General features: G+C 33.3%; 1 protein-coding gene across 3 annotated transcripts; it reads left to right on the top strand.

Moving 5' to 3' along the window:
- Nucleotides 1–838: 838 nt before the first annotated feature.
- Nucleotides 839–10401, top strand: LOC113775833 (glucosidase 2 subunit beta). 3 transcript variants are annotated; one of them, XM_027320876.1, is made up of 17 exons: nt 839–1381; nt 1613–1744; nt 1842–1937; nt 2229–2468; nt 3087–3220; nt 3281–3346; nt 3782–3895; nt 3995–4060; nt 5760–6075; nt 6202–6291; nt 6373–6474; nt 6631–6688; nt 6768–6836; nt 9302–9389; nt 9546–9607; nt 9726–9777; nt 9892–10401. In XM_027320876.1, the coding sequence occupies exons 1-17, from the start codon at nt 1228–1230 to the stop codon at nt 9952–9954; spliced, it is 1902 nt and encodes a 633-aa protein (XP_027176677.1). In that variant the 5' UTR covers nt 839–1227; the 3' UTR covers nt 9955–10401. The 3 variants fall into 3 exon arrangements, with proteins under 3 accessions (XP_027176677.1, XP_027176671.1, XP_027176662.1); XM_027320870.1 differs by having other exon boundaries at nt 3087–3346; nt 6205–6291; XM_027320861.1 differs by having other exon boundaries at nt 840–1381; nt 3087–3346.
- Nucleotides 10402–16889: the final 6488 nt, after the last annotated feature.

The raw sequence follows: 16889 nt of genomic DNA on the forward strand, positions 1-16889 counted from the left end.
AAATGTTAAATCACTTAAAATTATTGAATGATTCACAATACTTTTTTTTTAAAAAAAAAACTTGCGATAATCTACAATCATGAGAATACCTTTTCGCACCAACTTAAAAATAATACAAACAAGATTATATATAATTTTTTAGCATGTTGTATCTTTCCAGTATTCACACCATCGATTTGGAAAAAAAAATTATGTAACTTATTTATATAACTAATTTATAAAATTTCTTATATTAACTCAAAACACTTTACAGTAAATAAAATATTATCTTTGTAACTTGCAAAAATTTCAAATAAACTTTCAAATATGGTATTTAAAAAACACACTATATTTTGTCCAATTAAAATAAACCTTCATTTGTTTTTCATTTGTTATTAATATACTCACGTTTTAAAATTATGTTTAAATTGGGTTGTAAATGAAACAAAAAAAGTTAGAGTAAGTGTGGTAAGTGAGATTTTGCAAAATTTAAGAATAACAAGCGAAACTTAAAAAACTTAAAATTATCCCAAAATTTGGAATAAAAGTTGACCACGGAAAGGTCAAAAAAAAAGGTTTTGAAAAAGTGCCAAAATTTCGATTACCTATGAGCGTTAATCCAACTTTGTTGTGTTATTTCCAGTAATTTCGGTTGTTGAAAAATAAAAGGGAATGGGACTGGCCGACTGGGTAAAATTTTAAAATAAGAGTCACGAGTCGGAGGAGGACTGATGCGGCAAGGCAATAGTGAAAGAAAAAGAAATACTACTACAAAAAGGGAAGGAGGGGCCCGGTAGAGTATACTATAATATACTATAAGACAAGACAAACACTACAACCAATAGAGAGCAAGGAACGACGGCGTAAGAAAGAGCGGATAGTGCCTAGTGTCCGGTGGCTTGGGGGTTTTGACCGCCGTGGCGAGTCGCGAGAGGCAGAGGGAGTTTGGAGCGGGAACTCGAAAGGTTTCATTCTTCAATTGAATCCTATCAATTCAAACTGTATGCTGCTTTGCAGTAGTTGACGGGAACAGCAACATAATACTACTGCTAGTGATATCTGTACGAGTAATTAGTAGAAGAGCGAATTGAATTGGTCCAAATTTAGGCGCTGCCATTGGCCGGATTAGCATCCCTCTCTGTGTATATATATATAGTACAAGTAAGAGAGAGAGAGAGAGAGAGAGAGAGAGAGAGAGAGAGAGTGAGTGAGTGAGGGCAGCGCAGTGGGAGTGACGAATTAAATAACATGAACAAGAAGAAGAAGATAGGAGGATTAAGAAGATTGTTTGAGATTAGTATTGTTATAATTATTGGGTGTATATGTGCGATCACCAGATCCGCTGCTGCTGCCGCCGCCAAGGACGACCAATTCCTACTCCTCCTCGGAGTTTCCCCACAAGGTCCGCCGTCTTCTTCTTCATCTGCCTCCTTTCCTTTTCCGCAATTGATTGATTGATTAATTAATTACTACTTGTCCGTCTGTGCTAGTACGTTATCATTTCCCGGCTCTCTCTGTGTGTGTATATATATAGTTAGTTAGGGCTGGATGGTTGCCTCGCAGGCATCATGACTAGTATTATTATTATTATTTATTCTGTGTATGAATGTGTGGATGCGTGTGTTTGTTGCAGATGAGGATTATTACAAGGGATTGTTGTCTTCCCCTTCCTCTACCATCAAATGCAAAGACGGATCCTTCAAATTCTCCACCTCTCAGCTCAATGACGATTTCTGCGACTGTCCTGATGCCTCCGACGAACCTGGTCTTTCTCTACTTGCCTTTCTTCTCCGTCACATGTTCTACTGCATTGTTCATATCTCACCCCTTATTCCTTCCTTACTGCATTTTCACAACTGTAGGTACATCCGCTTGTCCGAACGGCAAATTCTACTGTAAGAATGCTGGACATATTCCTTTCTCTTTGTACTCTTCCAGAGTCAACGATGGCATCTGCGGTTAGTTGACTATCTGTCTTTTCTTGTCCTTGTTTATGCTGCACTAATATGATTTTTCTACTTGTTATATTTGTTCCCAAGTGCAGTGTTGCACCCAATCTTTTCTGTAAGTTGCATGGTGGATGATGCCATGTGAGAAAGGTCTCATGGATTCGGCATGTAAAAATCTCTATAGTGCGTTCTTACCAGTCATAGTCACTGCCATATGATTGCTGTGCTACCTCATTATCCTTGCCTATGACTCTATTAAATTCCTTGTTTCAACTCCTAACGATTGCCACCTTTGAGCAGATTGCTGTGACGGCAGTGATGAGTATGATGGCAAAGTTATGTGCCCAAACACTTGTTGGGAGGCTGGCAAAGTAGCTAGAGAAAGGTTGAAGACGAAGATTGCTACCTATCAGCAAGGTGTCACTGTACGTAACCGGCTAGTTGAACAAGCCAAATTAGCAATAGCCAAAGAGGAGGCCGAGTTATCCAAACTAAAAAACGAAGAGAAGATACTCAAGGGGCTGGTTGAACAACTTCAGGGTATATATGCTCTCCTTTTCGCCTGATACGCTTATCATCATCCCATCCACTTATCCTTTCTTATCAGTCACATCCCCTAATACTCAACCGAGTCTGTTAGTTACGTCCATTTTTGTAGTTGATCTCGTAATTACTTGTTGAAGTCTTGAAACATGATTTATTGAATCAAGCATGTCTTTAAGGAACCTGTAGCGTTTTCCCCTTTGAAGTTAAAGAGTGATGGATGTCGAACTTGAAAATTTTTTCACTACAACCAATTTGATGAAGACCTCTCAGTTGAAACGATTGACATCAAAGCCTAAGATTCTGGATATGCATGGTTACTGGATTTTTTTGTACGCTTGTTTAGCTGTATGGCTTCTTTGTACATTTGGACTTTTGAGCAACTCTTTTTGGGTTGAATTCTGTCCTGCATAATATTTTCAAGTATTGTGAATGAGAAAAAGAGCCCCTTGTCACTTATTTCCTGAGAGGCAGATGAAATCACCTGTATGCATGTGGAATTTTCAGTTAAGCTTCTATCATCTCACAATTAATGATAACGATACTTTATAGATTGCTTCTCACTGTTTTGGAGGACTAGCTTTGGATTATTTAGTTTTGCTTCTCTTCCTATAGAGCGTAAAGAACAGATAGAGAAGGCAGAGGAGAAGGAACGGTTACAAAAGGAAAAAGAGGACAAAGAAAGAAAAGAAGCTGAGGAGGCTAATCTGAAAGAGAAACAAAATGGCGAACAAGTTGAAAGTTCGGAAGCAGATGCTCTAAAGAATGACATCCATGATAAGATTGGCGAACAAGTTGAAAGTTCGGAGGCAGATGCTCTAAAGAATGACATCCATGATAAGATTGGCCTATTGGGAGACTCTTCTTCATCACAGGTCATAAGGAACTACCTATTGTGCTCTAAATGGAAAAATTATGTTAGATGGTGGAGAGAGAAACATAAATAAGTTCATTAATGATTGACAGGCATGAAAAACTACGTCAGGCATGAAGTGGTAGACATGAATAACGTCATGTCTAGAAGATGATGATAATGTACAAGTTATATGCTAGATATCTGTACCTTTGAACAGTTATTCTCTTGGTGGAATTATTTTCTGCGAGGTTATTATTTCTCTGGGTGGTGATATCTTTGTTGCAAGTGCACTACTTTGTGTTGCATAATAATGGCTGTGTTTTTAAATGAGTGTTTGTTGTGGTCATTACTTTGTGAGAAGTGATGCTGTTTGTACTGCATATGATGACTTGGATATTTGAATGTTGTTTATTGGAGAGTTTTTTGTATCCCTGACATTTTGGGCTTCTCATAGGATGTAATGGATGGCCATGGAGATTCTGAGAGTGAAGCTCAGCACGGTGAATTTGATGTGAAGGAAGAATCTCCAATTGGTGATGTAAAACCGCTGCAAGAGGATTCTTTGCTGGTATAGTTTATTCGAACAACATATTGCTTTAAGGGTTTCTGGAAACTTGAATATATAGGGCTTGACTTTATTCTGGATGTGTACTTTCACAATGTATAGCATGCCACAGAGAAAGAGGAACAGTTGACAGTTGATGGTCAACCTGGTCTTGATATTGGAAATCAGGTATGGCCACTGTGCTTGAGTTTTGCTCTTATGATTATTCTTCATTCAGAAAATTATTCTACCGAGATACATTTTCTTACCATGTTCAAAAGGAGTGAATTTTTCAAAAGGAGTGAATTTTACTATGGTTTTCAAAGCACCTTTATTTTTCAGAGTTTTTGCTGCTTGTAAGAGGAATTAGTAGATTGTGTTCTTGCACAATTTTTGATCCTCCTCTTGCTGCAAACTGAAGCATAGCATTATGACATTCTTCGATGTTGATAATATTTAAACTTGATGGTCCTTGTTGGAAAACCTGTAAAAATGGAGCTGGCCACATATTTACCCTTTCATTGGCTTTAATTCTAACATTTGGTACTCTTAAAGAATTTAGGCCTTGTTTGGCACTTGAGTTTTTTGCCAAGTTTGTCTGCTACAAGTTTTTTAAAGACTCTAGCTACAGTAACCTTAAAAAACTTCTCAAAGTTTTTAAACTATACACTTCAAAATATTAAAAAATTTACGCACTTCAAAAATTTTTTAAAAAACTTCTACAGTAAATTACAGCAAAGTTTTAGACAAACACCCAAAAAACTCACTCGCTTAAAAACGCTCAGGATTAGCAACTACACTACAATTTAGTCTCAGGATCATGTCCAGATTAATCTTTTGATAATGTTCTTGAACGACTTGATTTTGCAAATCCTGTTTGTTAAACCTCAACAGATAGCCTTCAGCTGGTAGATTTCCTTGTTCTAGACCATGAAGATGATCCACTAGCTTGTCATAGTAATATGAAGGGAGATACTTCTGCAGAAACTTTTCTTTCATCTCTTTCCAAGTATTGATAGATCATTTTGCCCTTCTTGTATCTCCTTCCAAAGAAGCCACCGGTTTTAGCCAGCATAATTGGATTTATCTATGCAAATCTGATTGTGTAACATCTGACAAATTATGACAATCAATTTAACCAACAAGTGATCGAGGCAACTGCTGAATTAAATACAATTTTGGACACTGTTAGTACTTGGAAAGCCCATGTTTATGGCATGTCTACAGCTCTACTACCTGACTGATGTGGCAAACCTGAGTGGTTTTCTTGGAAGAAACTTGTGCATATTTCAGGCCTTGTATGTGGATAAGTTTGCCAAAATGGGTGAAGACTAAGGAACACAATGAGGGAACTTTTTGCAGCTTGTCTATAATTTCTTAAACAGTAGAATTAGGGTTACGTGGGGCTGTTATTTAGGTGCTTTAGGGTAATGGAATCAAGGTGAAATTGTTATGAACTTTAGGAATCGGGCATTACACATTAATCACATGGTTCTACACAAAGCATATAATCTAGAGAGAACCTTTTAAACATGCATTACTCAGAAGTGCAACTTGAGCTTATGTAGACTTGTAGAAATTCTAATTCGACTGCCTAAAAGTACTAATTACTTGACTCAGCCTTATGCTTTGCAGTTTGTATCAATAACAACATTTTCCCTGACTAAAGGTAAAAGAAAAGCTTTCGGTAAAGCATTAGATGATGAACTGAAGCAATTATAACATCCCAAACAGATGAGAGGTTGTGAATATGGTACATTCCAGTTGTAGTTTTGAACTTGATGACTTCGTGATTTTTGAGTATTGAAGTTGACATCGTTGTGAATTCGGTACCTTGTGTAACTTGTGTGGACAAGCAGCAGATTTGAACTGTGTGTGCAAATTTCAGGCAGAAGTAGAAGAGGACAATAGCGAATCATTATCTAAGGAAGAGTTAGGTCGTCTTGTTGCCTCTCGTTGGACAGGAGAAAAGACTGAGCAGCAAACTGAAGAGGTTAGTTCTACTAAAGATAAAAATCATGGAACAGAAGAGGAGGATGCTTATGGAGAAGAATACAGCAGTTATGATTCAGAGGAGGATGATCATAGGTATGATAATGATGATGGTGATAATGAAGACCAGATGGATGATTTTGGGGGTGAGGATCATGATGATTCAAGCCCTTCATATAAATCTGAGACAGATGATGAACCGGACTTACCAGGTTTATAGATACTCCTTTCATTTTTCACTTAGCAAGTAAAATATGTCAGTTATGTTTCTAATTGCAGCTGGCACTAGAGTTACCTTATATAGGTTACATTAACTCAAACCTGATTGAAAATTACAGCAGAACCATCATGGTTGGAGAAGATACAAAAGTCTGTACGTAGAATTTTTCAGGCTGTTACCTTTTTTCAAACTCCAGTTGACAAATCTGGTAAGTTGTGCTCTTTTTGCATTTTTTGTACTCTTGTGGATAAAGGAAATGGAAACTATATTGCTGTATTTTGCTTTACAGAGGCTGCACGTGTTCGCAAAGAATATGATGAATCTAGTGCAAAGCTCTCTAAATTACAGTCAAGGATATCAAGTTTGAAGCAAAAGCTAAAACATGATTTTGGTAGGTCTGCTATAAAAATTCCAAATACGGGTTAATGTTTGCTTTCTTGTAGTGCTAACAAAACACGTTACTTTGCTGTCAATTATTTCATCTTCGTAAGAGAGGTGTATGTGCATTCATTGTCGAAGGGGCTGACTTTTGAATTCTTTTTTGCAGGGCCAGAGAAAGAGTTCTATTCATTTTATGGTCAATGTTTTGAGAACAAGCAAAACAAGTAATCTTCTTTTTTACTTCTTAGCTTAACTCATGTCACTCTATTCTAACTTTTGGGCTTCGATAACATATGGCTTTAGGTACGTCTACAAAATCTGCCCTTTTAAACAAGCATCACAGGTGGAGGGTCACAGCACAACTCGTTTGGGGTAATTATTTTCCCATATGTAGAACTTTCATACAGTCTCTCACTCAGTCAGTCAATGATTATCCTTCTCTCTGTGTGTACATGTTTGGTGAATGTGCCATATTTAGGATGGTAATCTCTTATTGAAGCTGTTGGCAGAACATTTTGACTAAACTGGATGACGACATTAATTACATTGGTTGCAGATGGCTCTTAAGTTGTGTTATAAGTAAATGGACCGAGGAGGTGTTGAAGTTTATCTTGTAGAATGTTATCTTAGAACATACATACTTCAGAGGCTCATTTGGTCTAGCCCATCTTTCTACCCATTGGAAAGTTTGCGTGATGAATAGTTACTACTGTTGTCTGTTAGTAAATGGGCTGAGTTTTTATTTGTTTTTTATTGATTTATTTTTTTACTATCGTTTTTGTGTGGAATGATATGCATCTCATGTCACGAATTACATATCAAATCCTGCTGTGCCTTATTTGGTTCTTTAGGAATCTGGGCTTCAAAAGCCCTCTGAATATTCAAAGTGGGGAATGTAGCATTAATGTTCTATAAATGTAACTCCCATTTTTAGGTGGTGTCTGTTTCCTCTTGTAGAGGATGTAACAAAAAGACATATGTGGCGAAGCAGCAGAAAACTTCTCATAATATCTATTCAAGATAATTTATACAGTCAACTAGGAGCTAAAGAAAATCTAAAGCAAAGATTTTCATGAATTTTACCTAGATTTAATTAGGCACCCTTCGACGATTACAACCTATTGGCAGGTGACATGTTAATTAAGTATTATTCTTGTTGGAAACTTGTCCTTGGAGTTTTAGTATTTAAGAGTTTTAGGTCTTGGGATATTTTGGTCCTTTACTTGTATGCAAGAAAGTCTCAATAATCTTGTTGTCCAGTTTTATTGAGTGATTTGATTGGAGTCGTGGTTCTTATAGGCAAGCTCTACATTCATAATAGGAAATGGGAATTGTATTCGAAATAGAATTCTATCTTTCAAGTCTATAGCCTTTAAATTCTCTTGTTACTGGGTTATTTTACGTGGAAATTGATAAATAAGATGGAGTCGTTTGTTTGTTAGATTTGCTCTTCTTACCCCCCCCCCCTCGTTACTGTTCATAGAGACTATTCACAGCTTTACAACAGCCCCAAGATCCTCTCATTCCTCCACTTAGACCTAGTAGGTGTGATCGCCCCTACTAGGTCTAAGTTTTAAGCTGTGAATAGTCAGATGCAATTTGAGGAAAAAAAATGAGTTGGTTTTGGTACTCTTCCATTCCATTGATACTTTTTGACTTCTCTTTTTGGTTTGTCTCAGAATATGTGTCACTTACCTCAAATGGCACAAAACTTTTCAGCCCATTTATAAATTTACCCTCCATTTTGTCAAATGAAATAAACTTGTACAGGCCCAATAAGTCAAATATTATGCATATGAGCATTAAATTCACTAGCTTATGCACAAATCAATAAAACGAGGCATTATTTGAATACAACCATGATCTTTTGAGCTCAAGTTCATCAGCCAAGGAAATGAAGTTCGACCTTGCAAACATATCCCACCAAGATTTTGAAGGGTAGAGATATATATAAACAGCAGAAGTAGCTTAGTTATCTGCACTATTCATAAAATTCACGCTCCCCCAAAATTAAACTGAGACAAGGGAATATTTCTCATAGCCATATGCTGCTCCTTAAGTCCCATACCCATAACTTAAGAGATTCTGGTAGAAAACAAATTAAAACGGATGGACACGGGTGGTGATGGTCACTAGTTTCTTTCTTGTTCTGTTAGATGTTGTCCTTCACAGTAAATGAATGCATATACTTGGAAGCCTCATTCTGTTAGGTTCACAGTTTAACTGATTCAAAGGAATACGTTGAATTTGGTCTTGATACCTCCATGTAGACTGTGGCAGTTTTTTGAGGGAAGTCATTTCTCCTTTGGTGATTATGTAAGTTGATTGTTGTTCGGTCATTTGCACCCCTATGCAACAACAAAAGCAAGACGAAAATATGTGGCTTACCATGGATAAAACTTAAAGAAGACAAAAATATCTGTTTGATATGGATAAGACTTGAAAAGAAAAAAGTGAAGATACTTCTCTTGACATAGATGAAATTTAGCAAATAAACATACGAAGCTTGAAAGACATACTCTATTTATTTATTTATTTTATTGATTTACAAATCTGGGTTAGTTTTGATCACAATAATTTTAGAGTGGATTTTCTGCTTAGGTTCATTTCACTGTCAAAACCCTGTAATGGTAGCACTTGACTTAAGATTGTGGGGAATCAAATTGAACAAGATGAGGATTTTGTCGAGTATTTTTGACCTCATTGAGGATGGCATTGGTATGTTTGGTATCACTACCATGATGTTAGTTAAAGAATCTACCATCGGTTTTGTCTTATCCTAATGCTTTATCATGGGTAACTTTTCAGCTCTAGCATTTTTTGGACTACTTTTGCAGGAGTTGGGAAAAGTTTGAGGATTCATACAAGGTCATGCAATTTTTAAATGGTGATAAATGCTGGAATGGGCCAGATAGAAGTTTAAAGGCAAGTATTTTGTTGGTAATTGTAATAGACTTCTCTTGGGATGATCAACTTCTGCAAGACTGGTAACCTTGCATATGTAAAAGTTTGTTCATCTTGCTGAGCTAACTGCATGGTTTTCTTCATTTTGTTTTATTTTGTGTTACCTTTGTCTTACAGGTCAAACTAAGATGTGGTTTAAACAATGAAGTTACTGATGTGGATGAACCAAGCCGCTGCGAGTAAGAATATCTGTTATTTTAATTGTTCATTTAAGCTGTTTATCCTGTTGTTGAAGTGCTTTCCATTTGCCTTGTTTGGAATCCATCGCCCTTGTATCTGATTTATAGTCTAAAACAGGTACATGGCTTTGGTGTCTACTCCGGCTCTTTGTGTAGAAGAAAAACTTAAGGTGCCCTTTCATTTGTTTTGTTTCTCGTTAGTTTTTTCGCATTTAATTAATGCTATATTGCTAATTTTGAGAAAGTGGTAACCCTTTTTTTTTTTTTTTGGTCAATTGTGATAGGAACTACAAGATAAACTAGACATGATGAACAAGGAACAACCAACAAGTCATGATGAACTCTGAACCGTCTGCATGATATTTTTGCTAATACTGGACGTTCATAAATTTTGCTGATACGAGAACTTTTGCTTCCTATCTGAAGTAATTACTCCTCTTTGGAAATAATTATTTTGGTTGGTCTGGAGGGACATGATATCACTGAATTGCAGGTTTCCGGGGAAACAAATTCCCAAGCAAAGATTTGAAGTGGGCTTTTGTTTTTTTCGGTGGCGATGCAGCTCCTTTTCAAACTAGACAGGTCTTTATTTTGAGAATATGAACTGAGGCTATAAACAGGAGGAGGAAATAGAGTAGGTTGAATATTGTAGCAGTTTCGTATATCCATGTCTCAATCTTGTCTTTCAAGATTGACCTAGAAGAAAAATATCAGGATGAAAATGTCTCTAGATTGGGTTATGGAACTGTTAATGATTTGAACATTGGATGCATTAAGAAGATTTTAGTTTCGTATTGGGGGTTGAAACGAGACAATTTTACAAGTGCATCTTAAGTTGCTAATGATGTCCACAAATCCAATATCTGAATGAGAAACAGATGATTGTGGAGTTTGTGTGGACATCTTTAGGCTGACTCAGATTGTATCACGTGCATTAATATCCTTAACTTATGGAATGGGATATTTTTAGGAGTTAGTATCACGTGCATCAATACACTAGTAGGCGATTACATTACATTTTTAGGTATTTTTAGAATGGGATGGTGAATCGTCATGCGATGAAACTGCATTGGTAGAAGCATTTGAAGGGCTAACTAATGATCAAAGGGCGTATTCATGTTCTATGCCAATGAGGTTCTTGGAGACGAGATGTTGGTTGGATCTGTTTTTCCGTCTCTTGTAGTCAGTCAGTCTGGGGCTCGGGCAAGTGTTTGTTTTCCAGGGTGCGGCCATCTTAAATTCTTATTTAGTATCAAACAGGAGGAATTGGAAAGCGAATCAATTTTAATAAAAAGGTGTTGTGCGAGTCCAGACGCCGTCTCTTATTTAGTATCAAATGGATGTACGCTCGGCAACCCTCACTTTAGGTTAGGTCCTGTTCGGACCGCAAAAAAATGCGCAAAAAAAGAAGTGCGGGGAATCACTTTAAGTGTCAATTTTCTTATCATCTAATCTTATATATTCTCCCATTTTCTTGATGGGAGCCTCATCATCCGCTGCTTTCTATGGGATTGATGGATGATTAGTATTATAATTGGTAGTAGGGTAGTAAGAAAGGAATTGGAATATATGTTGCTTAGGGAATCATGGAGGAATAAAAGAACCTCTAGTACACAACAGGAGGAGCGGGGCAGGGACATTTAGAGTTCCCTCCCATGTGATGTAGAATACATTTTATTCTACTGCTATTCCTACTTTATATTAGGGGAGAAGGTATTTACAAGGATCAAGTGGAAACCGACGGGAGCCACTCTATACTGGGGGAGTGGGGGATTTAAAAGGGTCAAGTGAAAATTCGACGGAACTAAACCACCATCAGTTCAGATTGGTGTCTATACATCTGCTGATAAAATATTTTAGAAAACACTTGATCTATGTTCAAGTAGAATCTTAAAATTTGCTTAATAGTCATGGCTATTACTACTGTATTCGCGGATGGATGGATGGATGGAAAAGTGTTGCCTTTGAGGAGTGGGGGGAGTGGGGGAAATTAGGCTAAGAGATAATAGATAAAGGACATTAATATTCGCACTCTTCATTTAATTTCATTTACTTCAATTCACTAATTAAAGACAGCTTCTAAAAAAATGCTACAGGCTAATTCAAGAAGACAATTGTTTGTTTGTTGGGTTCCTTGACCTTCCTTCATCCCTGGGATCGAGTGGTCCGTCGTACTGTTAACTGTCTTCGTTCCCTGTCTTCGTTCCCTGTCTTTTACCTCCTGCGTCATCACCCCATTTGAATATCTATCTTTCCATTTCACCAATTTCAGACGGCGGTTAACAGTGCCGTGTGTGCGGGGGCGATTTCGGTTTCCAATTATCGTTATTATATTATCATAGTTATCGCTGCTGCTTCATTTTTCCTTCTTTTTCTCATTTGATCACCACCCACCATCATCAGAATCTCTCCCGTTGAAAACTCATACAATACAATACAATACTCCTCTCTTATACCATTACTATTTAGGGACGGACGACGGACGGACCCCAACCATGGATAACCACCACAATGGAGGAGGAGGAGCCGTTACCGCCGCTGACCGCATGCCTAAAACCAAGATCGTCTGCACTCTGGGTCCCGCTTCCCGCTCCGTTCCCATGATCGAAAAGCTCCTTCTCGTCGGCATGAACGTCGCCCGCTTCAATTTCTCCCATGAATCCCACGACTACCATCAGGAGACCCTCGACAATCTCCGTTCCGCCATGGACAACACTGGCATCCTCTGTGCCATCATGCTCGACACCAAGGTTCATCCCTCCCTCCCTCCCTCCTTCCCCTTTCTCCCTTCCTTTAAAAAAAAAAAAAAAAAAAAAAACTGTGTCTACACACACACACCCACACAAGCTCTACAAGTATGTACGGCAAAAAAAAAAGAAAATTGTTGGTCCCTGTAACCTTGTCCAATAGAAAACAAAAGAATTATTGTATCATTTTTATCTCATGTACATGTACATTTTTTTTCCCTCTATCTCTCTCTTTTGAATAAATTAACAACTGCAAGTAAAGTTAGATTTAATGTTGAACGGATTTTGTTCCATATGATATAATCCACAAGTTTGGGAAGATAAATATGATATTTCTAGTCTTTCATAAACTGAAACAAGAAAAATAAAAAACGTGCGAAAGAACTGTGAGCAGGTCACAAAAATCAATTAGTGTTTTTTTTTTTGTTTGGAAAACTATAAACATTACTTAAATCGTTTTCTTTGTGAAGAGTTGTTACGTTACGTGCTGAGAAAAGAAATAAATGCGAATTGAACTCTTGGACTGGTCGGACCATTAATTAATGGCTATATAACTTCAACCATAAGACTTTGACCTTGGTTTTTGTCCAAATGCACGGTTTTGGGGCCTGTTTGGAACCTGAGTTTTTTGGGAGTTTGTCTAAAACTTTACTGTAGTGCACTATAGAAATTTTTGAAAAAATTTTGTAGAAGTTTTTGTAAGGTGAAAAATTTTTTTGTAGACGTTTTTGAAATGTTACTGTAGATGTTTTTTGGATTATTTTTAGAGGTATTTTTAAAACATATTTTTGAGTATTTTATAATTTATAATTTTTATAATTTTATATTTTTAAACATTTATGCATTTATAAATATTTAGAAATAAATATATTTATATAAAAATATAAAAATGTATTATATTATATATAATACGTAATATACATATATTTATAAATGTATAATTAATATAAATGTACAAATTATAAATGAATATTATATAAATGTATAAATTATAAATTATAAATGTATATGATGATTATGTATAAATGTATTAAAATAATTAATATAAATGTATAAATGTATTAATATTATGTATAAATGTATAATTAATATTGTTTATAATTTATAATTTTTATTGTTTAAATATTTATATGCATTTATGCATTTATAATACATTTATAAATATTTATAAATAAATATATTTATATATTTATATAAAAATATATAAATGTATTATATTATATATAATACATAATATATATATATTTATAAATGTACAAATGTATAATTAATATAAATGTATATATTATAAATGAATATTATATAAATGTATAATTTATAATTTATAAATATATATGATGATTATGTATAACTGTATTAATATAATTAATATAAATGTACAAATGTATTAATATTATGTACAAATGTATAATTAATATTCTTTATAATTTATAATTTTTATTGTTTAAATATTTATATATATTTATGCATTTATAATACATTTATAAATAAATATATTTATATAGTTATATAAAAATATATAAATGTATTATATTATATATAATACATAATATGAATATATTTACAAATGTAATAATTGTATATTATTATAAATTAATATTATATAAATATATAAATTAATATATTATAAATATATAAATATATAATATTATGATAAATGTATTAATATAATTAATATAAATGTATAAATGTATAAATGTATTAGTATTATGTATAAATGTATAATTAATATTGTGTGTTAATATTATGTATAAATGTATTATATTATACATAATACATAATATAATTGTATATAAATATACATAAATATATATACATAAATGTGTAATATATATAATATGTATTATATATATTAAATATATAATATATAATATTTATATAAATGTATAATTACATATTTATATTAATATTAATTTATATGGTATATAATATTTATATAAATATATAAAAATATATTTTAAATAAAATAAAATATTTATAATATGTTTAAATAAATATATAAATATGTAATATTATAAATATATAATATATATAATAAATTTTTGAGGGTGAGGGACTCAAAAATTAAAAAAAAATTTTTGAGGTTACTGGCGGCGCCGGAATAAGTGACTGGCGCCGGGAGAGGTGGTGGAGGCGGTGTCTGGTGTGGTGGGTTGGGTGAGGGAGGAAGAAAAGTTTTTGAGAAATTTTTTGTGTATAGATTTTTAAAGTGTGTAGGTAAAAAACTTTAAAAAGTTTTTTGGGGTTCCTGTAGCAAAAGTTGTTAAAAAACTAGTAGCTAAAAAACTTGATAAAAAACTAGGGTGCCAAACAGGCCGGGGTTTCACTTCTAAAATATCTTTGCGTCCTTTTGATGAAAGTGAAATCAGTCGCCCTCCTTCATTGATTATTCCGGTTTTATACGATCCAGAGTTCGCCAACAATTTTGATTAACCGATGCAACTGTTTCCAAACTTAAAAATTTTCAAAACATTTTGCGTTAAACTACAAATCATCTATATACTTTTCATTGCCTATTGACGTTAAAGAGAGCTCTTTTCAAAAATTTAGTTTTGGCAACTTTATTTATGGTAATTTCTAATCCACTGGATACGGGGGGAATGATATTTAGGCGCTATTAAAGCTTCTTCCACGTATCTATTATGTATTTATTTGGTAGTATTTAAGGTTGTTATTTTTAACATAAAAAACAATTCCGAGTGTGTCGGAGGAAACCCTGTGAAGTGAACAAGTACCTTTATCGGTTAAATGTACAAAAAATTATGAAAAATAGATTGTGAAACCGACATGCTCAATAAAAGCATAATATATATATGTATGTGTATTGGACAATACTTTAGTAACGATAGTTATGGTAACGAAATAGTTTTTACCTAATATAACAGGTTGTTGCACTTTTGATGACTATTTGATTTCTTGTTGGATCTATCCACTTAAATAGAATAACACCTAAAAATATGGAAGTAAGTTTTTCATCTAAAATAGTAAGTTAACCTTAATAGATTATTAACTTTTATACCTCAAATGGTAAATTAGAATAAATAGTAAACTTACTTTTTAAATAAATAAATTACTACTTTATATCCCAAACTTACTTTTTAGAGAGTAAGTTTAGTTCAAATAATAGTAAGTTTTTATACATAAATAGTAATTCTTACTAATAACATGGTAAATTTGATTAAGGATCAAAATTTACTTTTTTTTGGAATACATGTACAATTTTACATTAAAACCTTATCTCAAACTAGTATTAGGAAGTTTATTTGAAATAATGATAAGATGTTTTATTAATGATTAAAACTTAGTACCTTAGTTAGTAAGTACTCATAATATACCTGTATAATAAATGATTATGGGTATAATTTAAATTTTTTTTGTATTTATATTTTTTAAAATACTATGAAAAGTAGTTTCACTTTTCAGATAACCTTGTAAAATATGTAATAAAATTTTGTCATATTATAAGTTTTTAATAATTTTCAATTTTTGAACAGTTTGAAAGTTTGGATAACAATAACAACAAATCTTCCTAGCTATATATAGAATATCACTTGTTTCTATATCACAATTATTATAATTTAACACCTATGAATATAATAAGATAATAAAGTTTTAATAAATTTATATCTGGGACACAAGAATTAATAAGAGTTAAAGCCCAAACAAAATGAGAAATAGTATATCAATAAAAATGACAAAATTAGTATAACGGTTAATATAAGAAAATCAGTATGATCTGGACTTTTTTCCTTGGAAGATTGTTCATAAAAATGAGATTCAGCAATTAAATGGAAATCACTTGCACATATAATCTATTGTATAATGTAAATTAAATTCAGTTCATGTATAAAATGGTTCTAAAATAATTAGGGCACTATGATACAATGTTATTTTAATAACAAATTTTTTTTTATTGAAAGTCTCAAATATCCATGCCATACATATGAGAGATATTTTACCATATTTGTGTCTAACTGTAAGCACAAATTTCGTTGCCAAAAATAAAAGACACGAAAACTTGCACAAATATCAAATTTATTAAATCAAATAATAAAAGAGTTACAATCTCTAAAAATTATTGAATCAAAGAAATTAATCCCCTAATTCTTCTCTTAAAAAGCACTCCTAATTAAAGCATAATAAAATCAAGTTTTTTTAAACCTTTAATGTAGTAGTTATGTTTACTAAAAAAATTAGTAAACCATTCCTACAATGCATTACTTCTCCTAAAAGTACTAATATTCTGTAAATAAATTGAAATAATTTTGTAAAAGATTTTATGCATTTTCACTAATATAATCAAGAGAATTTTGCACCCTTAAAATATAAATAGAAAGAAAGGAAAATGGTATGAGTATAAAGGCGACCAAATGCAATATATATCACATCAGGTGTTTAGATATGATTTGTTAAGTAATCGATAATTTAGTCCTGATCAATATATGATGCTTTCTTATAAATAAAAATATAATTTGGCAATTATGGATTAACAGAATTCGTAGTTTGAATGCAATCAATTGAGCACCTATTTTCTT

This window comes from Coffea eugenioides, chromosome 1, assembly GCF_003713205.1.
Source record: "Coffea eugenioides isolate CCC68of chromosome 1, Ceug_1.0, whole genome shotgun sequence".
NCBI classification, from domain to species: domain Eukaryota; kingdom Viridiplantae; phylum Streptophyta; class Magnoliopsida; order Gentianales; family Rubiaceae; genus Coffea; species Coffea eugenioides.

Coding starts and splice junctions, on each gene's coding strand:
- LOC113775833 (XM_027320861.1), top strand. CDS start 1,228: ATGAACAAGAAGAAGAAGATAGGAGGATTAAGAAGATTGTTTGAGATT. Junction 1,938..2,228: donor AGTCAACGATGGCATCTGCG/GTTAGTTGACTA, acceptor ACCTTTGAGCAG/ATTGCTGTGACGGCAGTGAT. Junction 3,896..3,994: donor TGCAAGAGGATTCTTTGCTG/GTATAGTTTATT, acceptor CACAATGTATAG/CATGCCACAGAGAAAGAGGA.